General features: G+C 42.3%; 1 protein-coding gene across 2 annotated transcripts in view; it reads right to left on the reverse strand.

Annotated features, from left to right (window-relative positions):
• ptprnb (protein tyrosine phosphatase receptor type Nb) overlaps positions 1-25,130 on the reverse strand; it is a 62,003-nt gene that overhangs the window by 23,802 nt on the left and 13,071 nt on the right. For both annotated transcript variants that reach the window (XM_085397532.1, XM_085397531.1), the window contains exons 2-8: positions 9,333-9,383; positions 3,144-3,254; positions 2,054-2,159; positions 1,817-1,979; positions 1,204-1,606; positions 510-653; positions 251-285 (exon numbers count right to left, since the gene is read on the reverse strand). In XM_085397532.1, the coding sequence (XP_085253658.1) occupies positions 251-285; positions 510-653; positions 1,204-1,606; positions 1,817-1,979; positions 2,054-2,159; positions 3,144-3,254; positions 9,333-9,383 (1,013 nt within the window). The remainder of the gene's footprint in view (positions 1-250; positions 286-509; positions 654-1,203; positions 1,607-1,816; positions 1,980-2,053; positions 2,160-3,143; positions 3,255-9,332; positions 9,384-25,130) is intronic.

A 25,130-nucleotide genomic window follows, 5' to 3' on the forward strand; every position in this document is an offset into this window, starting at 1 on the left:
TTATGAGATTTATAAACAAATTAATTTAGCTTGAAATTATTGCCTTAGATTAATTTTTCTCTAAATGCAGGCAACGTTTTGAGCCCCTGAACAAGAAGAGATTAGCTCTGATGTGACAACCAGAGACTGTGAAGCACTGACAGGCAAAATGTACACGACTGTGTTTTTGCTGTATTCTGATATGTTTTTGTTTTTTTTTAATAAACAGATAAACCATCACATCGTTTATGGTGGGAAGCAACGTATTTACCTTCTTTCCTGTAGCAGCATTGTTCCCGTATTTATCTGAAGAATAAACAAAAAGAAAACATGCTGAAGAGACTTTTTTTTCAACCCTTTAAATGCAAATGGTGGACAGGTTTGTTTATCTGATTGGATCTTTACTTTATTGGAGGTACAAATTTCGAATGTGTCCTTCAAAGATCAGCATATCTGTTGATGTTGTTGCCTGTCTGCAGCTTTAAAGAAGGCAGTGAAGTTTGTGATGTTAGTGAAGTGAAAAGATCGACCTTTGGATTCCTTTTGGGCGTAGGAGCTCTCCAGCTGCAACTGCTTCAGAGCGGCGGGCAGATCTTCTTTCTGTTCGGGGGACAAGTCCTTCATGTCGAGCCCGTAGTGATCGAGCAGCAGAGCCAGTCTCTGCAGTGAACGCTCTACGAATACAGCACAGAGCACTTTAACCACTGAAGGACACATCTACAGATAACAGCCTTCAACACAGCTTTACTACTGTGGATTTTTTTAATTAGGTGAACGATCAGTTTTTTCCTCTGCTACATTTCACAAGAGCAAAGTTTTGCCTTTCTTTGGTTACATTATAATAAATGTAAGTTAGATAATGGATAGCTCCGAGACAGCCACGTGATCTGTGCACGATGTATCCTGCCTCTCGCCCAATAACGACTGAGACAGGCTCTGAACTGAATAAAGAGTTGGAGGGATGGAACAGGAGTATGGATAGCCCAATGGATGGATGAAAAATGAAAAAAATTGTAAAAATTTACAAACATTTCCCTGAAAAAGGGAAAAAAAAGAGTAAAAAGTGAGCAGAAAGACACACACACACACACACACACACACACACACACACACACACACACACACACACACACACACACACAATATTTAAAAAAGAAATACACAAAAAATAAACACGATGGACAAAAGAAATAATGACTTGTCTTCTTTTCTCGTCTCGCTCACCATCCAGTTCTGACAGGGCATCGTACTCATCCTGTGCCTTCTTCTCTGCTGGGTCCTGCTGTGCAACCTGGGAAACGTAGTCCTCACCATAGTCCAGAGGGAAGTCCAGCTCCGGGAAAAAGGAGGAAGAAGATGAGGAGGACAGTGAGGATGGGAGGCCAGCTGCTGCTGCTACTGCTCCTCTGTGGCGGGGAAGAGACTGAACAGGTGAGGAAGAGGAAGAAGAAGAGGAGGAAGGAGAAGTGAGGTAAAAGGACACTAGATCCTGGAGGAGCTGCCGGTCTCGGTCCAGAGGACTTCCTCGAGATCTGGAGCGATAGGAGGAGGGATGGAGCGGGAGGGCCGGGTTATCATCCAGAGAGTTGAGGGAGCGCTCCTCCTCCTCCTGGTAGCCGTACTGCTGCTGCAACAACACACACACACACAACAGACATGTGCTGCTTTGGCCACTAGGGGGCAGAGAAACACAAAAGTAGAATAACAATGTATTGCTTTCAGAGATGTTCTGGTTTAAACGTGTCCGGCACATTGGGGATTTCTCCCTGCATAATAAAATATTGCCGCAGGGTTTCAGTAAACTATTTTGAAGTGTTTGTCTGAACATTCCTCCCACCTTGTGGTAGGTGTATGGGTCCAGCAGGGGTGTCTGCATGTGGACAGAAGACCGGGAGGGGTTGAGGACCATGTAGTCCACATACTGCTGCATCATCTTGGGGTCAGCTTGATCTTCAGGACCCTGATCCCTCTGTGGACTGGGGCCCAGCAACCTGGAGGACCTAAGAAATAAAACAGCTCAGTCTTGTCTAAGATGCTACCCTCCCATTTTTAATGATAGTAAAGCTCTTCTTACAGTTTGGGTGACTTCTCATTAAGTTTAGAGTGGGTTTCAACAGTGGGAACTTGGCTCAGCTCTCGGCTGATGATTGCCTGGGTCATGTCGTCCTTCCAGTTAAGACCTGTGCAGCCACATGTAGAAATATCACCAAGAGTGACAGCACAAAGAAAAAAACAACTGCAATGAGGGAGCAAGAATTGCTAAAAGAACAAAATGAAACCATTAAAGAACAAAAAGTGATGACACAAAATGTCCAAAAGGTGACTAGAAGATGCAGAATTACTAAAAAGAACCAAAGGATAATCACAGCATAATACAAAATGAAGGCAAAAGGCAAAAATGATGACAAAAAAGATCAAACATCCACTTGCAGATGCCAAATTAATACAGATAGAGAAAAAATGTGTAAAAATGACATAAAATGACTACAACATGACCACAAAAGATACTAAACCACCAGAAAAACAATCTGTAAATATAAAGAGAGACAAGATGAGGAAGGGCAAAATTAGCACAAAGCACCAAAAAAAGCCCCAAATAACTTTAAAAATGGCAAAGCTACATGAAATGGACAAAAAAGGACTACAAAAAGAAAAAAAAGACCACTTAATGACAAAAAGTGATGACTTTAAGACAAAAATAACCAGAACCGATGGCCACAGAAAGCAAAATACAAGAAATAAATCCCAATTAACAGAGGATTTTTTTAGACCAATGGTAATACTGATATGTGGTGATTGTTAAAAACAATCCAATATATCGACAGATATTTTCCTTCTTTCAAACACATAAACAGAGTTCCCTAACATTTGTTATGCATAGTTATTTATTTACTTATTTATGCGAGACTCTGTGATGTTAACGGGGTATTTGCAGCTATGGTGAACAAAATGAGCATTTATTGGCTGTTACAAATGTAGACGTGGATATTTGCAAATACCCAAAATATAGCTCAATTATAACAAATAAAAAAAACTAATACTGAGCCAAAAAATTGTTACACATGCAATAATCACGAAGACATAAAAGAGGAAACCATATTCCCCCCTCTGTTTTAGTGCACATGAGCTGAATTAAAAGTGTGCCGCTGTATTCAGAGACTCACCCTGAACCATCAGGTCTTTGAGGACTTCCTGCAGTTTGTGCAGGACGGGTACAGACACCTGATACTGGACGGGTTCCTGATGAGGAGCCTGGCACTGTCCAAACAAACCATCTGCACAGAAAGAGATTCTACTGTTGCCAAACATGACAGCAACCACAAAACTCCACATATCAACACACCATAAAAAATGTTTGTGCATTTTTAAAGCAGGAGCCATAAGGTGGTTTGTTTGTCTGTCAGCAAAGATCTACTAAACTGAACTTACTGAAGAGGCAGGGCAATGGAAGAACCCATGAAAAATGAAACCAGCAGTTCTTCAATGTCCGCGTCAGCATGGCTCCAAAAGCCAGTCAATCCCCATAGACTCAATAAATTAATTCAATTCAGCTTTATTTATATACCACCAAATCAGAACAACAGTCTCCTCTATGTTCTTTGGCTTGTAAGGCAAAGACCCTACAATGACACAGATGTAAACCCAGCAATCAGTTGCCCCCTATGAGCAAGCACTTGGTGACAATGGGAAGGGAAAACTCCATTATAAAGGAACAGCCAAAAGTAGCTTTACAGCATGGATTACTGTGAGAGCCAATGTTGGCTGTTTTGCCCAAATATGTTCACTTCTAGCCCTAAAAACCCCTACCATGGTGACTAATATAAAGGTGAAATTTTGTGGGCTCCTTCCCGTCACATAGTCCAGTTTGGTACCCATGGACCAGAGGACTGACCTGCTGACCATTAAAAAGAATGTAGGTTTAAGGTACTTCAGCATTGCTTGTCCGTTCACACCCAGAAGCTACATCGGGTTAAACATTCTTTCAATGCTTCAGCATTTTGCAATTTTCTCACTTCAGATTTCTTAGCTTGTGTTTTTCTCAGCTGGGTTTGTTTTGAGCCCTCAGGGCCACCGTACTTTGCAGTTTAAATGCTGTTTTCTTTCCTTGTAGAAGAAGAATGAGAAGAACAAAAACAAGCAACTGCTCTGAGTTTACCAGGACAGCAGCAGCAGTATGAGTGCTCATCAATAATTTACACTACACATGCTGTATGTAATGCATGTAAACACGAACACAGCACATGCACACACACGTGTACACACAAACACACACTTGGCTTCATACACACACACTCACTGTGGTGGTGGTTTTGTGTGTGAGTGTGGGCTGTGGTGAGTCATCACCTCTGTCTCCATCTCACACACACACACAAGGGAGACACACGGTCGTCAGGCAAGTGATGTCACTGTTGTCATAGAGACGGCTCTCAGCCAATCGCAGGTCGATTGGCTGAGAGCCGTCTGACGGAGGGAGACCTCGTTTACTCTTTTCCTCTTGCATTACTCTGTTTATCTTCATCTCTTTCTCCATCTTGACGTCGCTTCCCTCACTTCCTGTAAATCTTATTGCCCAACTGACGCAGCTCATAGAAAAATAATTTTTACACTCATCCTTCAGCACAACACTCACAAACATCCATCAGCTGCTCAAATTGAACGGTGACATCTGCAGAGGTGCAGGCAGTTACATGGGTGAAGTTTTTTCTTTTTTAAGATTACAGATGTTACAAGATAAGAAGTGTAACACAAGTTACAAATACTTAAAGCTACAAAAGATGTCTTTGTCTTACACAGTCCTGAATCACATTTAGTAAACTCAAAATGCACAACTACAGATGTTTAAGTGCAGTGAAATGTTCTCTCCCATTGAAGCTTTTAAACAAACATGATCAAAGCTTTAAAGCAGTCTGTCTATTTTTAGAGTCTTGAAACACTTTTCTTTGATTTCATCACTACAGAGACTGAAAACATATTGCAGATGTTTAAGGACACAAATCTGCATTCAAGCTTTTCCGTCCATCCTTTTTCTACCACTTATCCAGGTTGTGGGGGCAGCAGCCTAATCAGAACAGAGGCTTTCCAAGTCCAGCCAGGAGATGCAATTATTGATCTCTGGCTTTCATCCTGTCTCCCCTTCCTCACCCCCAACCAGTTGCAGTACGGTTGGAGCAGATGACCGTCCCTCCCTGAGCCTGGTTCTCCTTATATGTTTCTTCCTGTTAAAATGGAGTTTTCCTTCCAACTGTCGCCAAGTGCTTGCGCAAAGGGGGGAATTTGATTGTCTGGGTTATTGTAGGGTGTTTACATCACTATATAAAGTGACTTGAAATGACTGTTGTTGTGATTTGGTGCCATATAAATAAAATTGAAATGGATTGAATTAATCCAGCCTGTCCTTGGGCCTGCTCTAGGTCTCGTCCTTTACCAGCACAAGTCCCTACTGTCATCTCCACACTCTTTCCTTTCCTTCTCTCTCGCTACCTCCTAACGTGCACAGTTTCCACCAGCACAGCACTGAAAGCGGTCATTATTAATCCATGTCCTGACTGATGACCTGGTATGGAAATCTCATTCTTGACAATCTGCATGTTTGATTTGACTTTGATTTGATGTCAGTCGCCCTTCATGAAACAGCCACCCTCATTTATGCAGCCACTTAACCAGAACTAGTTAGGATTATACTGGCTTGGAGTTGCTGTGAAAACTCAGACAGCAAATGAATAAAGCTTCTATTGTTTTTTGGCGAGACTGCAGCTTGTTTTATTTACACACAGCAGAAGTTGCACACAGTGTGTCTTTTTCCATCCATCCACTCTCGCTTATGCAATCCAGGACAAGTGTCTGAAAGGCAGCGGCCACTCCGGACAGATCGCCAGTTCAGAATCACCAGTTAACCTAACAAACCTTTCTTTTCAGGTACACACGAAGAACCCAGGCAGACTGACATTGGATTCAAACCCAGGACCGGGACTTTGTTAAGGACAATTAAACAACCCAGGGTGCGCTAATGCTAATGCACTGACAACATTCAACCCTATTTTTAGTCTTTCAGTCTGCATCACTTTATTACTTTACTGCGAAATATTTTCATCTGACCTCATAAGAAAAACTCAAAATGACCTTTTCATGAATGAAATCTAGAGAACGTGTGTGTGTGTGTGTGTGTGTGTGTGTGTGTGTGTGTGTGTGTGTGTGTGTGTGTGTGTGTGTGTGTGTGTGTGTGTGTGTGTGTGTTATTCAAGCATTTTAGCCCAGATTAGAAATGATTAAAGCTTTTAAAGATGTCTTTTTGTACACTCTAAATACTGCACGTCTATGGACACAGAAATGATCATTTTTATGCATAAGAAAATATTGTGAGCACAGTTTGGGTGAAGATTCGTTTTGAGGCATGGATATGTGATGGAAAGCACACAAAATGGGCAGTGTGCAAAATTCAGTCTGGCCATTTCTGCACAGATTACAGATGCCTTCTGCAATCCTTTTACCTCAGAATGGAGCTAAACCTGTTTTATTCAAACCCTCCAGATGGTGAACACAAACTGTAGGTGTTTAATAAAGACACACCAAATGGGTTATTTTGTTCATTTTTAACTATTTTATGCATCTTCACAAGAAAAAGCACCAAAATGAAACCACTGGGGTGAGTCACTTTTGATGTATTCAGAAATAATTTTGTGCATCTTCATGAAGTCTGGAAATGTGTGTTTACAGATGCTTAAGCACATAAAATGGGCTGTTTTTAAAATGCAGTCTGGGTGTTTTCCTCTTATACATGATGACACAGGCTGAAATAATTACATCTTCAAAAAAAGGACCTTCAAAGTGGGTGTTTTTTTTTGAAGACTCCTACATTTTTGATGAATCTTAATGTTGTAAGACTACAAATGGTCAGACACACAAAATGAGAGGATTTTTGAATGAAGTTTGGTAGCAAATTGATTCGTAATCATTATTCCAAACTGCAAATGTTGAAGGACATAAAAAATGAAAATCATTAAGCAGTCTAGAATAACTTTAAACATGTTTAAATCCATCAGATTTGTTCTTTTTTCCCCCCAAAGGTCTTGAAATTATTTCAATTACGTGAATATTCAGTTCAGATGTGCCAGGCTGAGAAAACGAGCTGCGTGTTCTCACAAAGCCTCGTTCTTGGATTCATCAAATGTTTGGCACGGCATGTTCCACCTCAAGGTAAAAACAAGGAACAAAACATCCTCAGGGAGGAAGGGGTAACATGCCATCAATAATGCAGGCGCCCCTTTCAGGTGCACGCCCGTGTGCCTGCTCTCGTAATGACAACCTCAAAACGTTTGAAAAGGCATGGAGGAAACAGGAAACCCAGCGAGCGATTATAAGCAGAGCCGTCAAAGGCGTGACATCTGATGGGCTCCAGGCTGCGTGATGGACAGGGGACGTGCCAGAGCTTCCTGAAGCGTGCCGCGGTAACGGGAGCCTGCTGGGATCACTCACTTTCACTCAATTTACTATTCCCATTAAGCTGCATTCAGGTTATCGTAAATATGAGCTCCCTACTGAGGAGGAAGTTTGAGCTCTAATTTAACTCGTGGAAAAAACTGGATGTTTAAAGGGTCAGGTAACCCAAGCAGAAGAATTAAAAAGAATTATGAAAATAAATAAATAAATATAGACTGGCCACTGCCACGATGGTTTGTCCTGGTAAACATGCCTTTTATCTGAGTTTCATTACAAAAATTAATGATGTACTTTAGGGAATATTCTGATTGTTTATTAACAATTTAATACTCTAAGTATTCTTTTTATTCTTTTTATTAGTAGCAGTATTTATAGTATCCAAAATGTTCCTTTAATAGGATTGTATCTGATGACTTAAAGTTGGACTTTCAATACCGTGTAGGCGACCATGGATCACTGATTATGTTCATGGATGCATGTAAACTCCCGTCCCCAAGAAATAGCAGATCTGTGATCGTAGCTTTGAAATGCCACCAGTTTACATCAGCGACCCAGAATGCAATGCAAAATAACAGCAGCCTTCGCGGGTCAAGTTATGTATTAAGAATTTAAAAACTTTGAAACGATGAAAACATTAAGACCTACAAGCTGAAACAGTCTAGCTTCATTTTTAACTAAAACAAGACTGGGTTTGTAGTTTTAAATTTGTAGTGTCTGAGTTTAAAGTAAAGGAACTTATTTAGTATTCACAGTATTCATGTTGAAAGTGGAAGTACAATAATACTCTACATTAAGATAAAGTGAAAGTGCTGAAAGTGAAAACACAGCACCGTAAATAGAAATATGAATCTCAAACTGCAGAACAGCAGCTTTGACCTGAAATCAATCTTTTACGTATAAGAGAACGAGTTTGTTACTTCTTCATAATGTTGCACAGTTTTGATTTATGGGATAACAACTGGAAATACAGTGACCTGATATAAGTAAAAGATTTCATCACCTGTTGATTTCTCAAAGAGTCAAAGTTAGTGTTCTGGCCACCAGAGAGCATGGAGTGCTAAGTTATCAGTGAAGGCTAATTAACTTGGTTAGTGAGCTGGATTCATAGACTATATTGATACAATGCTTGGACACAGATAACAGCTAATTGGTGCGACATGTTCATCCATTATCTTATCTGAAGGTGAGCAGGTGTTCCACGCTCCCCAGGAACTCTTGCCACTTCCACACAAGACAGTATGTATATATAATGTCTCCAGTAGGTTCTTCTGGATCTATCAGTGGCCGTGCCTCAGCATTGCTCTAAATACAGATCAATAAAATTCTACCATTTCACTCACCAAAACAGCAGCACAGAGATTTTGGACCGTCTGTATCAACAAGCAGACAGCGAGAAGCTACAGCCGCCTGTGTCAACACTCACCTGTCAATCAAAGAGCCCGCGACTTTAAGCCTTAATAAAATTCAAAGTGGAGGATTATAAGTAATCTTTTAAAAAATCACCCAGTGCAATGTTGCTATGAAGAAAGAATGTATCCAAACCTGTTTCCTGTAAAGTTGGACAATTTAACATGGGGGTCTATGGGGGTTGACTCACTTTAGGTGGTGGCCTCAAGTGGCTGTTAGAGGACCTGCAGTTTTTTGGTACTTCTGCATTTTCCAGCCCAGCTTGAAGATGATGAGATATTGCAGTGAAATTTTGCCCCAACTCCACATCGTCCAGACTTTTGTGATAAACCCTTTTGAACCAAAGAGCTGCAAAACCTATGAAACTCCATTTATATGAATATAAAGCACCTTGAGGCAACTGCTGTTGTGATTTGGCGCTATATAAATAAAAAGAATTGAACAGAACAGTAACTGATCTAACGGGTGTAAGGTGTTGTATGAACTTGGATTAAAGAGCTGATACTCACCATCATTGCACAGCTGATCTCTGGGACACAGCTTCTTCTCAAACAAGCAACCTGCAGACACAAATTTAGAAGATGCATAAGAATTCAAAGACAACCAGCCTATAAAACTGACTATTTCTGTCAGTTCTTCACGTTTTCCTAACCTTTGATGGCTGTTTCAAGACTTTAAGAACCCTTAAATAGGGTTATCAGTTCCAGTTTGTCACACTACAAGCAAAAAGACAAACATGAACTCATTTGCGTTTCTGTAAAACTCTTTTTTTTTCTTTTTAATTGCAGGACTCAAACAGAGCCAGAAATGAGGCAGGGAAACCCCCTGGGACAGAGAGCTACATTGTGTTGGACATCAATATTGTGTTGCTAAGAGTCCGGATGGATCTGTGTGCATGTGTGTACGTTACAGTTGACCTTTTCCCGGGCTTAATCTGTTGCGAGGCAGTAAACAGCTGCAGACGTGAAGCTACTCGCTCTGCTCTGTTTATTTATGTGTTTGAGTTGGATATTCATTAAGGATTTATATAATCCTCTATACAGTACCCATTTATAACTTGAGAAAATGCACATTGTCATGCAGCGTACTGCCTGCGTGCCCACCAACTTAGCTTCCACCGTCTGAGCTGTCAGGACAAATAAAAATTCAGACTTTAATAGCTTTCTCAGCTCTCGAGTGACAAAATGAAACTTCCAATGTCAGAAACGGCATTCAAAATCCCACAGACGTTTGCAGCAGCTCTGATAAACACAAAGCCTTAGAACAGGGTATGGCACGTGGGTCGGTTCAGATAAGAATAGCAGAGTTATTTTCCATCAGCCCAAAAAGTTTGTGACCTAATTGTCATTAGAGGTCGGGTAGATTAGCGGCAAAGCTTCTGCAATTGCTTCTTTCACATAGGCTTTTTGTTTTTTTGTTCAGTGCTCACAAATTAAACATTTAACCTTCATTTTTAACTCATATTTTGTCAGCATCAGTAGACTGCATTGAGTTGTAAATACAAATGGCTTAAGCCACAGCCTTAAAGCTACATTCTTCCTAATGTCCAGCAGGGGGCGACTCATGTGGTGTGATTAAAGAAAAAGCCTGTAAGAAAATGGGCAAACTTCTCCCTTGATCTATGGCTTCATCAAACATTTTACTGCTGAGATAAAAGTCTCAGTTGCAAGTTTTGAGGTTAATTTTTTACAGTGCTATGTTTATATTGTAAACTGTGATTAATATAAAAAAATAGCAAATAAGTTTTGAAACCAATAAGAAATTTTTGCGAGTTATGATGTGTGCAGATCTCAGCCTCCTTAGACATGCATGCAGTAGGAGGCCCAGTCACACCGGCTACTGCTGCTTTAATGCATCGTTCCAATAAATGGCAAACAACCAAAGCTGCACATACAAATGCACATCTGCAAGCCACTTTGTGAGCCCACGCCATATATATTTCTACAGATAACAGCATCAAATAACATCAATCTTTTCTGGTGTTGTTGAACTACTTATTTTCTTTTTTTGTGTTTCAAGCTTCTGGTGTTTCCTGGTGGGAGTGTTTTTGCATCTAGCAGAGAAGACGACTGCCCACTGTGGTATTTCTGTTTTTGCTACGACTTGAGGCCAATGCCGGAGGAAACAAAAAAAAATACCATCTATAAGGAGGATGTCAGTATCACACAGCAGGAAAGCGACAATGAAACTGTGCAAAAGGACCCTTTAGGTAAATGTCAGTGTTATTTTGCTATTTTCTTAAATCCCAAGGCTTTTCTTCTGCTTCACCTTTAATCTATACAAAGTCCGCCTGAGTATTGACTACATGACGACACAAACAAGCCACCTCTGCAGCAGATATCACAGAGGGAATCTCCATTAAAGCAGAAATCTGACACAGGGCTAAACATAGAGCGGAGAGATCTCCATCCGTCCATCCATCTGTTCGCCACCCCTCTGACCAAACTCCACACTGATGACTAATCTCTGCTTTGTCCTTTCTCCACCACCCACACACCCATCCATCCATTCATCCATCCATAACCTCCTTTCGACTGTTTCATGAAGATTTCAGTCACTCAATCAGCGCCTCTGAAATGCGACGTTGCTGGCTAATAAGAAGGAATTTCAGTGTAATTAAGTCTGTAATGAGCAGAGTGATGGATGCACTGTCAAAAATCTCCACCCTGACCAGTTTGTTTAGTTTCATGTGAGGAAATTAAATTTAGTAAAAAACAACAACAATAACAACAACAACAAAAATCAAAAATCAAATCAGCTTAAAATGAGAGAAGAATAAGAAATCCACACAGAGGAGAAACCAGAACAAGAGAATAAATTAAACTATGAATTAATCATCCAGAATGGGTGGCTGATTGCCATCATTGATATGGAAGTATTAAAAAGATAAATAAATGAACTTTCAAAGTAAGTCAAACTTTTTAAAAGAGGGGATGTTTTTTAGCTTTCGTGCATCAGAAAATCCTTTTTATTTATTTTTTTACAAATGATTTGTTGATGCTTATTTCACAACATTATTTTTGCTTGTTGAGGTTTTGTTTCAAATACACAGGTAATACTATTCTTTTTAAAAAAAGACATGCTCTATTATCATTAGCTGAATACACAGACAATGAGTTAACCATAAAATACTCCTACCGAACTGAAAATTTGTAGTACTACAAAGTCTGGATTGACTTTGCTGGCGAATTGCTGGTAACGCTCTAGATGCTAAGTAGCCAGCAGGTTAATAATTACAGTGAAGGTTAGAGACACTCAACACTGCAAAAGCCTCCATCCACTTAAAGCTGCGGTAGGAAGAAACACAGCACTAAAACTTCTTGGTTACGGCAAAAATCATAATCACCATTGCCTTAGTCAATACTACATACAATCTTAAAACGTGTTTTTACAGTAGATTTTCTTGTGTCTTACTGTGCTCTGGAAAAGTCTTGAGCCACCCCTCATTTATTTGTTAGGAAAACAGGAAATAGGTACTGCATTTTATTGAAACATGTGCAAACATACATGGGAGTACAGTATATAAGAGTTCTTTCTCCCCACTGTCGCCAACTGTTTCTCGTATGGTCTTATTCATATTGAATAAGTATAATATTGAATAATATTGACTGAATATTGAATTCAATATTGAATATTGAATAATAATGAATATTGAATAATATTCATAATGAATAAGACCATATTCATATGGTCTTATTCATTCGTATGGTCTTATTCGTTGCTCGTATGGGATCGTCTGATTGTTGGGGTTTTGTCTGTGTTATTGTAGGTTCTTTACTCCAAAGTACAGAGCATTTTGAGATGACTCTTGCTGTGAGCTGGTACTGTTTAAATAAAACTAAAGTGAGGTGAAATATCCATGAAATTATGTTATGTCATGTGTGCCTAAAACGTTATGTGTGGAGAAGGCCGACATGACGACAAACTTGAACAAAAAACAAGCCTTTTATTGGGCTGAAATTAAAGGCCAAAAGGAAAGCATAAATAGAAATACTGGAATAAATAAGATAAAAATGATAAATCCAAATAAACAAGAGGAGCTTCAACAATTATCTTGATAAGAGTAAAAAGGAAGGCATGATGGTCTATACAGCATAGACTGAAAAACAGGAGGGAAATGAGACAAAATGAAAGTAATTCCTCTCAGGTGATGGTGGGTAGCCCCAGAGGTAAACCTTATAGAAAACAAGCAAGAAAATAGCCATTTATAGTAAAACAGGCAATAAACAAAAGACAGCTAACACTACAGACAGCACAAATCCTGATGGGTAGAGCCACAGCACTATTTGTGTTTTTCCTGCAATGAATAGTATTCAGCTGACTCTTCTGATACAGTGATCGCTGTTTTTACACAGGTGACTTTAGAAAAATGTCTTACTTGTGTTTCTGTTTATAGAAACAGGCACTAGGTAATATCTCGCCTCCATCTATTTTATTCTGCTCGCTTACGGCCAATCTGTTTCTTTTTTATTAGAAGCAGAAATTTCTTAGTTCTCTGTTTCATCTCGATCACTTTCTAGCTCGCTCTGTGGCTCAGCCATCGCTCTCTCCCTTTCACTGACGCATCATCTCTGTGGACTTCATCAGTGGCACAATAAACCAAAGAGGGAAAAAAAGATCGATCGATTCTTTTGTTTTTCATCTCCTTTTTTATTTGTACTACTGCTGTTTCATATGGCTTAAAAAACGTGTACTCCTTGTAGGTTAAGCAGTGAGAGTTGAGCCCCACCCATGGCCCATTCAGCAGCATCTCCTGCCTGGAATCAGAAGGGTGGAGCCAAGTTTAATTACAAATGCAAATCAAATTGAAAGCACTGCACAAAACAGACAGATGAATAAGGTGATATAACAGAAGGCTAAACTAGAGTCAAGTGTGGAAAAACTGCAGGACACTTATTTGGAAAACAGGTGGATGAACAATCTTTGATGGCAAGCATAGCAACTAGTGACATAGCAACTTGTAAAAAGCTTCATGGCCAAGTAAGGCTTGTTCCCTCTTTATTCCATGACAAACTGAGGAAATACAAGACCTGGATTAGTAGGTTACTGGAATTCTATAAATGATGCCCAAAAAGCAGGAAGTAAGTAAGTAAATTTATTTAATAGCACCCTTTAAGATATCCCAAGGTGTTTTGGATCAAAATAAAATTAACAACAACAAAAAAATAAATAAATGTGGAATGAAATTTTACCCAAACACTATTTTAAAAAGATGGGACTTCAGCTGCTTTTTGAGTTCACAGAGCTCACAGATCATAGACTGGAGGGCAGAGGGTTTGAGAGAGTGGGGGCCACAAAATACAAAGGCTCTGTCACCTTCTTCAGCTTTTAGGTAAGATCTGGGAATGGCAAATAACCGCTGATCAGAAGATGCTGGTGACATATCGTTGCAAAAGTTTACTAATATATATTTTGCCAGGCACATAACACCAGAAATTTGAGTTTAATTCTAAACTTGATGGGGAGCCAGCGCAGTGAGATCAGCAGAGATGTGACACGGGAACATTTGATCTGATGAGGAACCAAAGCTAGAGACACTCCGAGGAGGTTTGGTGAGTTCCAGTGGTCAAGGACGAGCATGAAAAACAATCTCCATCTCAGATTTGGATATAATAGGATGTCAAAATGTATCCCTGGTGGATGGGTTAAAATAAAAGGAGGGTGAACTCAGACTTCTAAGGACTTGGGTGGACCAGGCTTGCAATAAAGATCTCTATTTTATTCTCGTTAAACTGACATCCAAGATTTTATAAAATTCAAACAATTCAGTACAATTAAAACTTGATTAACTCACTGAGGTTTAAAAAGTGATATAAAACAGAATATCATCAGCACAACAGTGATAAGAAATATCTCTAAATGATCTTGAAAGCTGACGTGAAGGAAGTAAATACAGTAAAAGAAAAAAAAGGAAGACACGCACAAAGAGGTGTTCAAAGGGGTGCGCCCGAACCTGCCTGACAGGTGAGATTTTATGGATTAGCTAGAACCCAGGAAACGTGGAGGCTTTCCAATTTTCCTCTCACATCACCCAAATATGCTGGTTATAAAGCATTTTTAAAAATTTTGATCCCTGCCCCAGCTGTAACTCAGCTAAGGCCTGCAAAAGCTGCTTTTTTACAGATTTAAGAAAAAGAAGCTCCGTGTCTCATTTACAGACAGAAAGCACTCATAGATTTTAAGGAGATTTTCTGCAGCTGAACTGATTTAGAAGCTGTGCCCCTGGAAAGCGTTTTAACCCACGGAGTCATAGAAACAGACTCTGCCATACGCTCTCCTGCATGATTCAGTTTCAGCAGAAAAGCCTGTCACACTCACAGTAGCACGTTTCTCCAGGGAAACTCCTCGTTTCTCTGGCAAACTTCTCCCCTCAGCTCACATTAATTAAACAGAGTACATGCTGTGTAAAGTCGCCGTCTGGCTTTCTACTGTACATCACATAGTATCTCTCCTCCGAGGCCACATACAGCTCCGGCTCCATCTTGGCATCTGTACAGGAGCGCAGCCATCAGAACCAAAGCTCCTTTCTGATCAGCTAATTTCCAAAGAAGACACTAGAAACCACACTGCTATCTGTGGTTTCCCTGGTGGGTGAGGATGAAATGCATTCATGTGAGTTTTGATCTATTCCACAAGAAATCATTTGCTCTCACATCTGGAAGCAACTCAAGAAAACAAACAACCATAGAAAACAACATCAAAACAACCCAGTTCAAATAATGATGGTTGGGGAAAACAGTATCACAGTGTCACGGTATGATGGCAGAAAACTGCACTGTAGATGGGCATCTCAGCAAACCATTCAATGCTGATTAACTGCCGGATGAATGTTTTTTCTCAATGTCTCATCTTCGTTTGAGAAAAAAGGCCCAAAATGTTAGAAAGGTGACATTAATCTCTGTTGGACATAAAATGATCTTTATTGATTCAAGCAAAATAAAACAAAGCATTCACACCTGTGAACAAGAGATCTGACAAAGAATTTACCCCTCTGAGCTCTGAGGCCTATTTCTTCATTTCTGACTGACTGACACTGAACTACACCTAAAGTTTATAAAGGTGATTATAATCAGGAGAACTGTGAGGAAGATTAACTCTAACAGATGATTTTCTATAAACTGGTTCTTATATAGTGCCTTTTTACTCCACTGAGCACTCAAAGCACTCACTTGCCTCATTAGCCCATTCATACAAGCACTTTTTTCTATGCGCAAATGCTTCTTATCCAACATTCACACACCAATGGATGCATCGGAGAGCAACTTGGGGTTAGTATCTTGCCCAAGAATATTAACTGGAAAGTTGTCAGTAACATGATTGGGTATAAAAAGAGCATCTTAGAGAGGCAGAGTTTCTCAGAAGTAAAGATAGGCAGAGGTTCACCAATTTGCAAAAAACCCAAAACAAACAAAACAAAAACAAAAATCTTGGAACAGGAAATTTGGGAGCAGCTTGCACATCTGGAAAGGCACCATCAATGCTGAAAGGTATAAACATATGCTCCCGTCCAGTCAATGTCTTTTTTAGAGAAGGCCTTACATATCTCACCAAGACAATACTTAGCAACCTTCTACAGGGTGGGCCATTTATATGGATACACCGTAATAAAATGGGAATGGTTGGTGATATTAAAGTCCTGTTTGTGGCACATTAGTATATGTGAGGGGGCAAACTCCTCAAGATGGGTGGTGACCATGGTGGCCATTTAGAAGTCGGCCATCTTGGATACAACTTTTGTTTTTTCAATAGGAAGAGGGCCATGTGACACATCAAACCTATTGGTAATGTCACAAGAAAAACAATGGTGTGCTTGGTTTCAACGTAACTTTATTCTTTCATGAGTTATTTACAAGTTTCTGACCACTTATAAAATGTGTTCAATGTGCTGGCCATTGTGTTGGATTGTCAATGCAACCCTCTTCTCCCACTCTTCACACACTGATAGCAACACCACAGGAGAAATGCCAGCACAGGCATCCAGTATCCGTAGTTTCAGGTGCTGCACATCTCGTATCTTCACACCATAGACAAATGCCTTCAGATGACCCCAAAGATAAAAGTCTAAGGGGGTCAGATCGGGAGACCTTGGGGGCCATTCAACTGGCCCACGATGACCAATCCCCTTTCCAGGAAACTGTTCATCTAGGAATGCTCGGACCTGGCACCCATAATGTGGTGGTGCTCCATCTTGCTGGAAAAACTCAGGGAACGTGCCAGCTTCAGTGCATAAAGAGGGAAACACATCATCGTGTAGCAATTTCAAATATCCAGTGGCCTTGAGGTTTCCATTGATGAAGAATGGACCCACTATCGTTGTACCCCATATACCACACCAAACCATCACTTTTGTTGTTCCAACAGTCTTGGAGGGATCCATCCAATGTGGGTTAGTGTCAGACCAATAGCGGTGGTTTTGTTTGTTAACTTCACCATTCACATAAAAGTTTGCCTCATCACTGAACAAAATCTTCTGCGTGAACTGAGGGTCCTGTTCCAATTTTTGTTTTGCCCATTCTGCAGATTCTGTGTGCCGATCTGGGTCATCCTCGTTGAGATGCTGCAGCAGCTGGAGTTTGTAAGGTTGCCATTTGTGAATGGCTAATATCTGCCGAAGGGATGTTCGACTAATGCCACTCTCCAGTGACATGCGACGAGTGCTACGCTGTGGACTCTTGTTGAATGAAGCTAGGACAGCCACTGATGTTTCTTCATTAGTGACAGTTTTCTTGCGTCCGCATTTTGGCAAATCCAACACTGAACCAGTTTCTTAGCAAGCAGTTTGCTAACTGTAGCATGGGAGATGGGTGGTCTCGTAGGGTATCTTGCATTGAAATCTGCTGCAATGACCCGGTTACTGCGTTCACCAGATATCAACACAATTTCGATCCGCTCCTCATGAGTTAACCTCTTCGACATGTCAATGGCTGTGAACAAAGAGAAACTTGTAAATAACTCATGAAAGAATAAAGTTACGTTGAAACCAAGCACACCATTGTTTTTCTTGTGACATTACCAATAAGTTCGATGTGTCACATGGCCCTCTTCCTATTGAAAAAACAAAAGTTGTATCCAAGATGGCCGACTTCTAAATGGCCACCATGGTCACCACCCATCTTGAGGAGTTTGCCCCCTCACATATACTAATGTGCCACAAACAGGACTTTAATATCACCAACCATTCCCATTTTATTATATAGTGTATCCATATAAATGGCCCACCCTGTAGAATTGACCTGCCTGCAGTCCAGCATAAACTGAGAATGTTTGGAGCATCATGAAATAAAAAAAAAAGTGAGACCTAGGACTGTTGAGCAGCTAGAATCCTCAATTAAACAAGAATGGGACAACATTCCTCTCCCAAAAGTCCAGCAGCTGTTTCCCTGTCCCAACTTTATGAGATATATTGATGCCATTTAATTTTTTAAAAAGTCCTAATTTTCTTCTTAAAATTATACATTTTAAAAGTTTTCTGTGTTCTATTGTTAATAAAATATGGGTTCAAGAGATTTTCAGTCACTGCATTTTGGGGGTTTTTTTTACATTTACACGGCAGCCCAACTGTTTTGGAAACAGGTTTGTACGTTTCGTAGTTTCCCAGGCGCTTCTCTCCTTTAATCTATTCAGTGTCACGGTTCTGGGTCAGTTTGACCCAGTATTTTGAGTTGTTATGTTTTGGTGTGTTTTTTCATTATGGATTGTTTTCTTATTCTCTTGTAGCGCTTGTATTGGTGATGGTGGTGATGATGATGATGATGATGATGATGATTAGAGTTTCATGTTTCTGTTTATCCGTGTTTAAGGAATTGTGGTCCCATGTATTGTTTGAGAGCCATGTGTTATATTCTGCCTCTCAGTCTGCGTCTTTGTTTAGTGGTTTATTTTTTCCTGTTTTATTTTGAAGGATTGTGTCTTATGTTAGTGTGTCCAGCTTTGCTCCCCTGTCTCGTTAGCCCTAATCTCTCCCAGCTGTGTCTCCCTCCTGTTTTCCATTCCCTTGATCCTGCCCCAAGTGGAGGAGTTCAAGTATCTCGGGGTCTTGTTCGCGAGTGATGGGAGAAGGGAGCCGGAGATCGACAGACGGATTGGGGCTGCAGCTGCAGTAATGCAGACGCTGCACCGGTCCGTCGTGGTGAAGAGGGAGCTGAGTGTAAAAGCGAAGCTCTCAATTCACCGGTCGATCTACGTCCCTACCCTCACCTATGGCCACGAGCTGTGGGTAGTGACTGAAAGAATGAGATCGCAGATACAAGCGGCAGAAATGAGCTTCCTCCGAAGGGTGGCTGGCCTCTCCCTTAGAGATAGGGTGAGAAGTTCTGCCATCCGGGAGGGGCTCGGAGTAGAGCAGCTGCTGCTCCACATCGAAAGGAGCCAGCTGAGGTGGTTCGGGCATCTGACAAGGATGCCCCCTGGGCGCCTCCTGGGTGAGGTGTTCCAGGCATGTCCCACCGGGAGGAGGCCCCGGGGCAGACCCAGGACACGTTGGAGAGATTATATCTCTCGGCTGGTATTCCCCCGGATAAGCTGGAGGAGGTGGCTGGGGAGAGGGAGGTCTGGGCCTCTTTGCTTAGGCTGCTGCCCCCGTGACCCGGCCTCGGATAAAGCGGATGAAGATGGATGGATGATTACTGCCGTGTGTATATAAGCCCTGTGTTTCCTTTGTTTTCTGTCGCGTCGTTAACGGCTGTTCATCCTCATATCACCCTGTGTGGTCTGTTTGCCTGCTTGCTAGTTTATTTGCATTCCAGGCTAGTTAGTTCTTTGTTCAGTCTGCAATCCCACAATAAAGCTGAGGGTTTTGAGTTCACCAGTTCCTCTGTGAGTCCTGCTCTTGAGTCCACCTTTCCTGCCTGCCTTCACACAGCCATGACAGAACGACGCGACCATAACCTGGACCCAGGGGGCTCATCCCGGGAGAGCGATCTCACCCGCATCATGGGCTTAAAAAAGTGGATTTCCCACATGAAGGATACTAAGGCAATGGCGATCGGATTAAACGCTATCGGAGCAATCCTCGAGGGAAATCCCCATCTTTGCCAACTTAAAGGATTTATGGGTGTAATGAACGAGTTGCACGAAGCCTGGGAGGTTCTTCAAGCTCAGGAGCTAGCAGCCTTTGCTCGCTCACAGTACTCCATGCCAAGGCCTCAGCAGCAGCAGCAACAGCAACAGCGGACGGAGCTCACTGTGAAGCAGCGTAAGCTCCCTGCGACGCAGCAGCAGAACGCGGAGCTGTCTGCAACGCCACAGCGGTCGCCACAGCAGGATGTCAATCCCTTGCCGCTGCCACAGAATGATCTACTGACTCCGGTCTGCTCCTACTATCGCTCACCTGCGTCTTTGCTGGCAGCAATGTGGTCGGGGAATGAGGAGCTGGCCCCAACCACTCCGCTGTTACCGGTCTCCTCTACACTCTCCACTCCTGCCTCCAAGAGAAAGCGGCGTACACGCCGCCAGCATTTCACCCCTCAGCCGGATTCCAGAGCCTCTGAGCCGCCGGTGGTGAGTGAGAAAGACTCTCTCTGTTCACTTTCTGAGCCTAGAGGTCAGCAGGTGCGCCAGAAGCCGTGCGCCTACTGGTTCTGCCCTGTGTGTTCCAGGGGCCCCTGTGCCTACTGGTCCTGTGACTGCACCTGCTGGAGGGCCCAAGGAGCCCGTCCAGCCACCAGCAGCTTCATCCTCGCCTGGTCCAGCTTCAGCTTCATCTGCCTCGCCTGGTCCAGCTTCACCCTCACCTGCAGCTGCAGCGTCACCCGCAGCTGCAGCGTCACCCGCAGCTGCAGCGTCACCCGCAGCTGCAGCAGCCTCATCATCCGCTTCGCCTGCAGCAGCAGCTTCTTCAGCTTCACCTGGCCCTGCAGTTGTTGCACCGCCGACCAAGGTACGTCCAGTACCTCAGCATTGCTGGCCACTTTCTGGGCCACCAGCCGGACGTCATCACCGTCGCGGGAGACCTCCGGATTGGCTTCGTCTGCATCGTTGCCGTCCGCATGGTCAGCCCCCTGAACTGTTTGCCCGTCGCCGCCGTTGCCGTCCGCACGGTCGGCCCCCAGAACTGTTTGCTTGCCCGTTGCCGCCGCAGCCTTTCGCACGGTCGGCCTCCGGAACTGAACTGTTTTGGCCTCCTGCGCTGTCGGCCTACGGGTCGGCCCCCTGAACTGTTTGTTGGGTTTAGTTTTTCTTGACCATCGGGGGTTTTAGTTTGTTTTTGGACTCTGTCCGTCCTTGTTTTCTGTTTGGTGACATTTCTTCTTTTTGTTGTTGTCCTGTCTGGAGCCAGCCCTTTGGGGGGGGGGGGGGGGGGGGGGGGGGGTACTGTCAGGGTTCTGGGTCAGTTTGACCCAGAATTTTGAGTTATGTTTTGGTGTGTTTTTTCATTATGGATTGTTTTCTTATTCTCTTGTAGCGCTTGTATTGATGATGATGATGATGATGATTAGAGTTTCATGTTTCTGTTTATCCGTGTTTAAGGGATTATGGTCCCATGTATTGTTTGAGAGCCATGTGTTATATTCTGCCTCTCAGTCTGCGTCTTTGTTTAGTGGTTTATTGTTTCCTGTTTTATTTTGAAGGATTGTGTCTTATGTTAGTGTGTCCGGCTTTGCTCCCCTGTCTCGTTAGCCCTAATCTCTCCCAGCTGTGTCTCCCTCCTGTTTTCCATTCCCTTGATTACTGCCGTGTGTGTATATAAGCCCTGTGTTTCCTTTGTTTTCTGTCGCGTCGTTAATGTCTGTTCATCCTCATACCACCCTGTGTGGTCTGTTTGCCTGCCTGCTAGTTTATTTGCATTCCAGGCTAGTTAGTTCTTTGTTCAGTCTGCAATCCCAAATAAAGCCGAGGGTTTTGAGTTCACCAGTGCCTCCGTGAGTCCTGCTCTTGGGTCCACCTTTCCTGCCTGCCTTCACACAGCCATTCAGAATTTATCTTAAAATTTTACTCACTTAAATTGGACTTAAATCTCAGCTTCAGCTTAAAGACTTTGACTTTTACTAAATTATGCTCTAAATACTATAAGCATACTATAAATTTAACCATTCCTGGAGGTGTAAGGTGAGAACATGGCTCATCATGGAGGGTGTGATGTAGCATAACTTAAGCAGCAAGGAAGGTGATAAGTAAATAGCATTAGCAGACAATTGAAGTTCTTTTTAAGCATACTTTATTGCTAGCATCTCCCTTTTACCATAAAACAATCAATCAGGCATGCAAAAATCCCACTGGCTTTATACAAGACTTTGCCCACACCTGACCTCGTTAGCCCCTACCATTGAACAAAATAGGTCAAACCAAATAATACAATTCTAAACAAAGAACAGGAATAAAGTCATGCATGAAACTGACAAACTCATTTACTCAACTAAATGGTTTGTAAAGTAAAACACTGCATACAATATAACTCAAAAGGCTACTTTAAAGAAAACAAACAATACTATACAAAATGAAAAACCCTCCATTTGGTTACACCCAGTGATCCAATCATTGACCTCATGACCCTATATAAACAGGAAGTAGTGGGCGGCCCTTCCCATACACCCGTCTCACATACAGGACCTGAATGCACAACATGGACACCATGGTAAGTATAACCAAAGCAACATAAAGAAACATAATTTACTAGACATGTGCCTGTAAACAAAAGAAAATTCAGATGATCTGATGGTTAGTAGTGTTTGCTTTAAAACACATGCATGGATGTAAAGAATGTAACTACTGCTACCACAAACAAAACCCGGGATATTGTGTGTTAAGAGAAGTTACACCAGCACTGTCTAAATTAAAGCATTATGGCTGACTGTAAAATAACAGAACACAGAATAACAATATACGCAAGTGACAAATGGCAAATGAATTCTGTCCTAGCCACTTTGTCACATTCCCCCCCCCCCCTTTAAGTCCGTTACTCTTCATAGGAACGGGAAAGAAAGTCTGCCACAACATTCTTTTTCCCTGCCCTATATCGAATCTTAAAACAATATGGCTGCAATGAAAGATACCACCTCGTGATCCTTGCGTTGGTGTCTCTCATTCTGCTCATCCACTGTAAAGCTCGATGATCGGTTTCAAGCACAAATTCACCTCCCAGTAGATAGTATCTCAGTGTCCAAAGCCCATTTTATTGCCAAAGCTTCTTTTTCAATTGTGGAATACTTCATTTCTCTGGGGAAGAGCTTACGGCTTATGTACTGCACAGGTCTTTGGTCCTCTCCATCACCTTGCAGCAACACAGCTCCCAGCCCAACTCCTGAAGCATCAGTCTGTACAATAAACGGGCACGTAAAGTCTGGACACTGCAACACAGGCTCATTACACAAACAGTTTTTCAAATCCATGAATGCAGCCTCACACTCTGGAGTCCATTTAATTTTGTTGGGGCATGATTTACGAGTTAAATCACTAAGAATAGCTGATCTGGTAGAGAAATTAGGGATGAAACGACGATACCAGCCAGCTAAACCCAGGAAGGATCTCAACTTTTTCTTTGTAGTCGGAGGAGGACAAGAGGCAAGGTTCTCGACCTTACTCACCTGAGGGCGGATGACCCCACCCCCAATGACGTATCCCAGGTACTCCACCTCGGTCTGTGCAATGTGGCATTTCCCAGGGTTGATGACTAGTCCAGCTGTTCTGATGCGTTGCAGGACATCAGCCAGATGTTTCACATGGTCCTCCCATGTCTCGCTGAACACCACAATGTCGTCAATATACGCTGCTGCATAGCCATCAGCTCCTTTCAGAACCAAGTCCACCAGCCTCTGGAACGTGGCTGGAGCTCCATGTAGTCCGAAAGGCATAGTTCTGAAACGATAAAGTCCGCTGGGAACCCTGAATGTAGTTAAATCCCTTGAGGACTCTGTTAGGGGGACTTGCCAATAACCTTTACAAAGGTCGAGTGTTGTGAGGTACTTGGCATTACCCAAGCGCTCAATCAATTCATCCACTCTTGGCATAGGATATGCATCAAAAGCAGAGACAGCATTAAGTTTTGAGAAGTCAACACAAAATCTCTGTCTTGCATCATTTTTCTTGGGGACGAGTACCACAGGGCTACACCACTCACCTCTAGATGGCTCTATAATCCCTGTTGCAAGCATTTCTTCCACCTCCTGTTTCAATGCTGGCATTAGCTTTGCTGGAACTCTGGAGGTGGTATCCCTGATGGGTGGTTGATTCGAACAACGCAGGTGTATGTCATGCTGAATAAGATGGGTGTAGCCTGGCTTTGTGCTGAAAAGCTCCTGTGGCATTATGGCCGCGAGCTCCTCCTGCTGTTCTGGTGATAGATGGCTCAAATCCGGAAATAGCTTTTCTTCAGTACTGGTGGGAAAGAATTGCTCTTGAGGCTCTTCTTCCTGCAGTACAACACGAGCCCACAACTGAAGTGATTGCTCTGGCTTCTCAATCCACTCCCTCAACATGTTGACATGAAACACCTGTTGCTTTTTCCGACGATTCGGCATGTTGAGCTCATAAGTGACAGGACCTGCTTTCCTGTTTATCACAAATGGCCCCTGCCATTTGGCTAAGAGACTGCTTTCAGTGGTTGGCAAAAGGAGCAACACTTTTTGTCCTTCTTTAAAGGTCCTCCTGCGAGCTGTCTTATCATAGTTCTGTTTTTGACGTCGCTGGGCACTTACTAGGTGACAATGAGCCAGTTCCTGAAACTGTTCAAGCTTGTCCCTCATTTTCAACACATAAGAGAGGGAAGAGCACTGTTTTTCAGGGCTAGCTTCCTCCCAAGCTTCCCGAAGTACATCCAGTGGACCTCTGACATTATGGCCGTACAAGAGCTGAAACGGAGAAAATCCAGTTGATGCTTGTGGTACCTCTCTATAGGCGAAAAGCAAAAATGGAAGCCATTGGTCCCAGTCTTTTCCCGATTCTCTTACGAACCTCCTCAGCATTGATTTCAGGGTTTTATTAAACCTCTCAACAAGTCCATCAGTTTGTGGATGATAAGGGCTCATTTTGATTCCGGTAATTCCCAGAAGTTTGTAGACTTCTTTCAACAGGTTGGAAGTGAAGTTTGAGCCTTGGTCTGTCAAGATTTCTTTGGGAATACCCACCCTTGAAAACATCTGTATCAGACAATTAGCTATTTGGCGGGCTTTGACCCTTCTCAATGGGAAAGCTTCAGGATACCTTGTTGCATAGTCACAAATCACTAGAATGTACCTATGCCCTGAACCACTTCTCTCCAATGGGCCGACAATATCCATGGCAACACGAGAAAAGGGGACGTCTATTACAGGCATAGGAATGAGTGGGGCTCTGTCTCCTTTCCTACTTGGGGCTGTCAACTGACACTGTGG

The sequence above is a fragment of the Rhamphochromis longiceps genome, linkage group LG23, assembly GCF_057381845.1.
Source record: "Rhamphochromis longiceps isolate RC_006_pf linkage group LG23, R_longiceps_female_GT1.1, whole genome shotgun sequence".
NCBI lineage: Eukaryota > Metazoa > Chordata > Actinopteri > Cichliformes > Cichlidae > Rhamphochromis > Rhamphochromis longiceps.